The sequence below is a fragment of the Cricetulus griseus genome, assembly GCF_003668045.3.
Source record: "Cricetulus griseus strain 17A/GY chromosome 1 unlocalized genomic scaffold, alternate assembly CriGri-PICRH-1.0 chr1_0, whole genome shotgun sequence".
Taxonomy (NCBI): domain Eukaryota; kingdom Metazoa; phylum Chordata; class Mammalia; order Rodentia; family Cricetidae; genus Cricetulus; species Cricetulus griseus.
The window spans coordinates 65,163,357-65,171,290 of NW_023276806.1; the positions used below are offsets into that span (position 1 = coordinate 65,163,357).

The 7,934-nt window shown below is 54.9% G+C and overlaps 1 protein-coding gene across 4 annotated transcripts in view; it reads left to right on the forward strand.

The window, feature by feature from the left end:
* Positions 1 to 7,927, forward strand: part of Zbtb7b (zinc finger and BTB domain containing 7B) — a 16,473-nt gene extending 8,546 nt beyond the window's left edge. For 3 of the 4 annotated variants that reach the window (XM_027393244.2, XM_027393245.2, XM_027393243.2), the window contains 2 exons: positions 4,060 to 5,231; positions 5,633 to 6,098. In XM_027393244.2, coding sequence (XP_027249045.1) covers positions 4,066 to 5,231; positions 5,633 to 6,098 — 1,632 coding nt within the window. In that variant the 5' untranslated portion in view covers positions 4,060 to 4,065. Of the gene's footprint in view, positions 1 to 4,059; positions 5,232 to 5,632 lie in introns of those variants that run through there. The other variant, XM_035451864.1, reaches the window with a different exon arrangement.
* Positions 7,928 to 7,934: the final 7 nt, after the last annotated feature.

Genomic DNA, 7,934 nt, shown 5'->3' on the forward strand with positions numbered 1-7,934 from the left:
CCGCCACCGTCAGCACCTGGAAGATCCTAGTTGCCTTTGTCTTCCTCAGTCGGCCAGTACCCTCTGCCTTTTGGTTGTTTGGTAGACAGACTCTGGCAGGTGCCTCTAGTAGGTACTGATGGGTAGGTGATAGGGACTCCCAACTTTGTCACCCCTTACCATTGTCACCCTGGAGTTTTCCCCCACCAGAGATGGTGCAGGCTTGACACAGGGCCCGGTTTCAAGAAAGCTGCCCACTGGCTTGGCCGGTCTAGCAGGCCTGACAATGAGGGGAGCCTGGGGGGGTGGCAAGAAAGAGGGGAGTGATGGGGCGGGGCCCCCAGTTCTTTCCCCTACCAGGCAAACAGACCAAACAGACCTTGCCTGGTTCCCTGGCACAGCTGCCCCCCCAACCACCACACACACCCATGCCCACAAGGTCTTAGCAAGAGGGGGCATGCCAGGCTGGGTGGGGATGGGCTGCCTACATGGGGCGTCAAGGGGACTGGGCCCTCTGGGATACAGGTGTGGGAAGGGTGCCCAAGGTGGGGTGGGCATACTGGCACCAGTGCTCCACCCTGTTAGAAAGAAGGGGAGGCCTCCACCCCACCAACTCCTCCCATATGATAGAGCTAGGAGTGCCCCCTTGGCCTGGTTGGCATCAACATAGTTCCAGGTGGCACCTCAGTTGGTATGGGTGCCAGGGCTAGGGGATTTCCCAGAACACCCTCTCCTCCCCTGTATGCCATCTGCTTCTCTAGTCCTTCCTCGGTACCTTGTGGCCATAGGCATTGGATTTGGGCCTAAGGAGTTAAACACCCAACCTTGCCCAAGCCCTGTGTGAGTTGGTGGTGAACCACTCTGAGCCTGTGACCTGACAGCAAGCTCAGCCAATCAGTACACCTGCCATACCAAGTTGCCACAGAGATCAGCCCTGGGGTGGGAGAAAGGAGGCAGGTTTACCAACGGGAATGGGTGGGGTGGGGAGGGAAGGAGGGTGAAGGATGGGGTGAGCCCTGAGCCTCCAGGTGCCCAGCTACCAGCCAATGGACAGCAAGGCTAGCTCCACCCGTGCCCCTTAGGAGGAACATGATGCACTCGGGCCCGGGAGGGTGCCCGCTGCTGTTTAAGTGGCAGCCACTGCTGCTGCTTCTACTCCTGCTGCCCACCTGATTTTTGTTTGTTCTTAAGTCCTGGGGCCATTTGCCTCTCAACCAGACATAAAGTACTTGGGGAGGAGGAAAAGTGATTTGGGAACTTAAGGTGGGAACAGGTGAGCTATCCAAGGATTCCCAGGTGTAGCTTCCAAAGAGACAAGTGGGTGCCACTCACTCAGCGCTCCCATGCAGGCGCTCAGACTTTGCAGTGAAGGTGGCCAGCAAATAGGCCATTGAGACAGTGCAATTGCTGTGTCCTAAAGAGGAAATGTGTAGCCCCTGACACCCCCACCCCCCAAACTCTCATAGATGGCTAGGTTTGATCAGCTGTTGGAGAATCAAAGAGGACACAGAAAATGCCAGTAGGACTTGCTCTGCGGATGTCAGGATTCATCTTTACTAGTACAGATAGGAGGAATAGGCCTCCTCAGAAAGGAAGTGACTTGTCCAAGGTCAGGTAGCTCCCTAGTAACCTGGCTCCCTCAGGGTACATTCAGGGAGGAAAGAGGCAGACCTGTCTTGCAGTAGTTCTCTCAGCAGAGGCCATGTGTGCACTGGAATCTGCCCTGAGGCCAGACTACTGACTGAGCCCCTACTGTGCGTTAGGCATTATGCCACACCTGGCTTCACTTACCCCTCACCACAACCCCTGGAGTCAGCTGGAATTATCCAGTGTTACAGATGAGGAAAGAGGTGCAGAGATAAAAATCACTTGCTTAAGCTGAGACTTCAAAATCAAGCCTGGTTGAGCACAGTTCTGTCCAAGCCTAGCACTGTCCCAGTCTCTATTAGGTCTAGACCACTGGTTCTCAACCTTCCTAATGCTGCATTCGTCCCTTTAAAAGTTCCTCATGTTGCTGGGCAGTGGTGGCACCCACCTTTAATCCCAGCACTCAGGAGGCAGGCAGATCTTTGTGAGTTCGAGTCCAGCATGGTCTACAGAGCAAATTCCAGGACAGGCTCCAGAGAAACCCTGGCCTGAAAAACAAAACACATAAACAAAAAGTTCCTCATGTTGCGGTGACCCTCAACCATAAAATTATTTTCATCGCTACTTCACAACTGTAATTTTGCTGCTGTTAATGAATCATGGCAAATGTCTGTGTTTTCCCATGGTCTTAGGTGACCCCTGTGAAAGGGTCATTCACACCCAGAGAGGTCAAGACCCACAGGTTGAGAACCGATATTCTTGACTGACAATGTCAGGGCTGATGGGTGGAGCTTTTGTAGCTTTTCTTCCCAGCCCGTTTGTTTTTTTTGTTTTGTTTTGTTTTGAAACAGGGTCTCTCTACAGAGCCCTGGCTTTCCTGGAGCGTAACTCTCTCTCTCTCTCTCTATATATATATATATATATATATCAGGCTGACCTTGAACTCAGAGATCCACCTGCCTCTGCCAAGTGTTGGTATTTAAGGCATGTGCCACCACTCCCAGTGTCCCCAACCCCTTCTTGTCTAACAGGACAGTATAGACCACTGACTGAGCCCTTACTGTGTGTTAGGCACTGTCGGTGCCACACCTGGCTTCTTCCACCCCTCACCACAATGACTTGTTCAAGGTCATTCAACTAGGCCACTCTTCAATTCTTGCCCTCCCCGCCCCTGCAGAAACAAACACTAAGGATGCTTCTGGAGAGGCAGGGTCCTCTGGAATGGGGAGAGAAAGATGGTATAGTTTAAGGGGGAAGGCAGAGGTGGGACTTGGTTGGCCTTTCGGCAGTAGGGGTGATGCTTATCTGTGGAGGGGGGCAGGAAGTAACTACATCAGTGACACCCCAGCATCAGGTAGCTGCTCCTTGGCCCATGAAGGGAGGAGGATGTGGGGAGTGGGGATCTTGAAGGAAAGATGAACTTTGGGTGGCTTTGGGGGTAGTGGCGCTTTTTCTTTCTATCTTTTTTCTTTCTTTTTTTTTGTTTTTGTTTTGTTTTGTTTTATAAGACAATTTCTCTGTAGCCCTGGCTGTCCTAGAACTTACTCTGTAGACCATGCTGGCCTTGAACTCACAGAGATCTGCCTGCCTCCACCTCCTAGGATTAAAGGTGTGCTGGAATTAAACAGGTGACAGGTGACACCACCACCTGTCAAGGACGGCTCCTTTTGTTTGTAGAATATACTATACTTGTGACAGAAAGAAGACATACCTGACTTGCCAACTTTGGTCTGATGTCAGTCTGAAGTCTCCTTGGCCTCTACCAGAGCTATGGAGAGGCTCTGTCATAGACCATTACTCAAGTTTTCAGTTGTCTGAAGCCGAAACCAGGACTCTGGTATCTTATCTCCCAGTGCAGTGCTTCTAAAGAGATAGGGAGTGGGAAGGTGAAGTGCAAGTGTGTTTGGAAACTAACAGAGAGGCAGGAACTCCAACAGAAGCAGACCAGAGCAGTACCAGTACTGGGAAGGGGAAGGTGGCTCTGGGCCTGGCGGGAGGCCCTGCTCACTTGGGACTTCACCTGGAAAGCAGGTTGCTTCATCTCTTCCAACTGCAGTTCCTTTGTACTTGACATGGAAGGACACTTTGGAAGGGTATGGAACACTAACTAACTAACATAAAGCACTTAGAAAAGTGTCCAGAAGGCTGGGTGATGATGGTGGCACATGCCTTTGATCCCAGCACTCGGGAGGCAGAGGCAGGCAGATCTTTGTGAGTTCGAGGCCAGCCTGGTCTACAAAGCAAGTTCCAGGACAGGGTCAAAAAAAAGTGTCCAGCCGGGCGTTGGTGGTGCACGCCTTTAATCCCAGCACTCAGGAGGCAGAGGCAGGTGGATCTTTGTGAGTTCAAGGCCAGCCTGGTCTACAGTACGAGTGCCAGGACAGGCTCCCGGCATGTGACCCTCCTTCAGTAAGTGAGCCAACATTGGAAGGGGTCCTCAGCCCCTCTTACAAGAGTAAGTGTCCTAACTTCACCTTCTACTTGACTCTGCAGGAGAAGATGGGGAGCCCTGAGGATGACCTGATTGGAATTCCATTCCCAGACCACAGCAGTGAGCTTCTGAGTTGCCTCAATGAGCAGCGCCAGCTGGGCCATCTATGTGACCTTACCATCAGGACGCAGGGTCTTGAGTACCGCACCCACAGGGCTGTGCTAGCTGCCTGCAGCCACTACTTCAAGAAGCTCTTCACCGAGGGTGGGGGGGGTGCTGTTATGGGAACAGGGGGTGGCGGGACAGCTGCTGGAGGAGCAGGGGCCGGTGTGTGTGAGCTGGACTTTGTAGGGCCAGAGGCCCTGGGTGCCCTGCTCGAATTTGCCTACACAGCCACACTGACCACCAGCAGCGCCAACATGCCGGCTGTACTCCAAGCTGCCCGGCTATTGGAAATCCCCTGTGTTATTGCTGCCTGCATGGAGATTCTACAAGGCAGTGGGCTAGAAGCCCCTAGCCCAGATGAGGATGACTGTGAGCGAGCCCGACAATACCTGGAGGCTTTTGCTACTGCCACCACCTCAGCCTCAACCTCAGGAGTGCCCAATGGTGAAGATAGCCCTCCACAGGTGCCCCTCCTCCTACCACCACCACCACCACCTCGACCCGTCGCCCGCCGCAGCCGCAAGCCCCGAAAAGCTTTTCTTCAAACCAAGGGGGCCCGGGCAAACCATCTGGTCCCTGAGGCACCCACGGTACTCTCCCATCCTCTGACCTTCGAAGAAGAAGGGATGGTTGCTAGAGTGGGCAACAGTGGAGGCAGTGGGCTTGGGGACAACTACAGTCCTCCCACAAGCGCTGCCTCACCTCCTGAGGGGCCCCTGAACTATGAGGTCTGTGAGGGTGAGGAAGAAGAGGAGGAGCTGGCATATCCCCCAGCTTATGGGTTAGCACAGAGCAACGAGCCCTCACTGTCACCAGAGGAGCTGGGTTCAGATGAAGACACCATCGATCCCGACCTGATGGCCTACCTAAGTTCCCTGCACCAGGACGCCCTGGCACCAGGCCTGGATGGCCAAGACAAGCTGGTGCGTAAACGCCGTTCACAGATGCCCCAAGAGTGCCCAGTCTGTCACAAGATAATCCATGGGGCAGGCAAACTGCCACGCCACATGAGGACCCATACCGGTGAGAAGCCCTTTGCCTGTGAGGTTTGCGGCGTCCGCTTCACCAGGTGAGCACCATGTGGGCCAGGGCCCAGAATGGACTGAGGGTGGGTGAGTGTGAGACGTGAGGTCTGAGTGAAAGCAGGTGGTTCTAGTGGGGACCAGCTCTCTTGTGGGTTCCTGGGAGGCCAAAAGGCAACCAAGGGGGGCTGAGTGTAAATGGTCTAAAGGCAACCAAGGGGGGCTGAGTGTAAATGGTCTAAAGGCAACCAAGGGGGACTGAGTGTAAATGGTCTAGAGCCTAAGAAGAGAGAGGAGCAGATGGTGGCAGGGCCCGTTAAGCTGAAGGCCAATCAAAAAGGGCACCCTGGGGCTGTAATGGGGACATAATGAGGAGTGAGAGGGGGACAAGGCCTGGGGGTGGCCAGGAGTCCTGAATGTTTACGCCTTTCCCCCTGCCTGTCTCCAGGAATGACAAGCTGAAGATCCATATGCGGAAACACACAGGAGAGCGCCCCTATTCGTGCCCACACTGCCCAGCCCGCTTCCTGCATAGCTATGACCTCAAGAACCACATGCACCTGCACACTGGGGACCGGCCCTATGAGTGCCACCTGTGCCACAAGGCTTTCGCCAAGGAGGACCACCTGCAGCGCCATCTCAAAGGCCAGAACTGCCTGGAGGTGCGCACCCGAAGGCGCCGCAAGGATGATGCACCACCTCACTACCCCCCACCCCCGACCTCCGCCCCGTCCCCTGCTGGCCTTGACCTCTCCAATGGCCACCTGGACACCTTCCGCCTCACTCTGGCCCGATTCTGGGAGCAGTCAGCTCCCACAGGACCCCCAGTCACTACTCAAGGGCCCCCTGAGGAGGAGGAGGAGGAGGGGACACCTGCCACACCACAGGCTGAAGGTGCCATGGAGTCCTCTTAAAAGAGGGATGAATGGCCAGGCTGGAGCAGCACAAGTCCCGGGATGCCATGCCAAGCAATGGGGAGCACATAAGACAAGTGGATACTGAGCCTTGTTGGCTTCAGACTCAACCCCTTTCCCCAGAGCCTTCATTCCAATTCCAAGCTGAGGTTTTGGGGCACAAGCTCTCTAGATTGGTGTGATCGCCCAAGGAGTTATATATGAAATATGTGTGTGTGTGTGTGTGTGTGTGTGTGTGTGTGTCACACACGTTGCACATACATACATACATACATATATATATATATATATATATATATATATACACACACACACACACACACACAGCAAAGGTGGGGTCCCTGTCTCCAGCTGCTACTGGGGAATTGAAGCAATAATCTATCTCTGATTTGTGGGGTCCCACTTCGGCTATGCGGGTTTCTAGGAGACTGGGGCTTGGGACCAAAGCCTTGCCCCACTCCCATGCCCCCTGGGTTTTGGCTGTGTGTGAGGGGGTGGACTGCCCCTCCCTTCCGAGACCCCTTCCTGGTTTCTGTTCCCTTTTCCTGGCAGTAAATTATGCAAAGGGGGGTGGCAAAGGAAGGGTAAGTGAGGGGAAACAAGGTGGAAGCTTGAAAGCCTGGAGGGGGGGACTGGGCCTGTAAGGACGGAGCCATCCCAGTCCCCCCTCCACCCAGTTCCAATGCTGAGTCATGGGGTCCTGGAGAAGGGGGCAGGGTGGCTTGATTGGCTCGCCCGCCCCTGGGGGTAGCAGAAGGGCTCCGCCCAACTAAGGGAGCTCTCCACCTCTCCCCTCCCGCGTCCTGGGGCAGGGAATGTCTTGTTCCTGGCGCTCCCTCCCTGAGGCCAGAGGGCAGGGCGGGCCGGGCGTCTTACCCTCTTCTCCTCCCTACCTCCCCGCCCAGGTGCAAGCCAGAGCCGCCTCTGCCGCATGCTGCCCCTGACTCACGCCGCCCCCGGGCTGGCGGGTGCTGGGTGTGGGATGGGGTGACGGGTTGAGGTAGCCTTGCGGGGAGCGGGCGAGCCAGCGCCATCTGGTGGCCATGCCCTGAAAGGGCGAGCGCCCCCCAGTGACCACTTTAGTGAGTTAGTGTCACACCCAGCCATCCTGGCCTGTGAACGGGTGCCCCCACTTGTCCCTGGGAAAAGTGAGCTGCGGAGCGGATCTAGAGGAAAGGACTCTTTTTTCCTGAGACCTTGCTTGTCACTCTTAAGGACTGAGTCCACCCCCATTCTGTACATAGCCTCTTCTGATGGTCTTGTTGAAATCCAATTTCACATTTTAAACTACCAATTCTCCTGGGGTGGAGAAGAATCTTCAATCCTACCCCTTCCTCGCTGGGTGCTGGACCCCCATTGCGGCCTGGGCTCTGCCTTGCACTATTTTCCCCCTTTGGCCTGGTGGCCCTTCCCCCTCCTTAAAAGGGGCAGGTTCAGGGGCCCGGTGCTCTCCTCTCCCCATGCACCTCCATGCCCATTTGCACAGCTGCCCAGGTACCCCCAACAGTGGGGAGGGGTCAAACAGGGAGGGGTGGCGGGACCAGTCCCTGTATCTATTTAAAAGTGATGATGTAATATATTAGGAGGGAGGTCGGGTGCCTTGGGCCTCATCTTAGCATTTCAGGTGATAGGGGAGCCCAGGGCTGGAGAAACCTGGGGCTTAGTCCCAGAAAGTGGGGACAGTGTGGCCTCCATCTCTACTTGTGGCTCTCCCACTCAGTGCCTTAGTGGGGGAAAGCATTTCCCCCCTCTCCCGTTCCCTTCATCTACCCCTGCCCCCACCTCGGGTGTAAGTGACAGGAAGAAATAATAATAATTTAAGATTAATACTTGTGT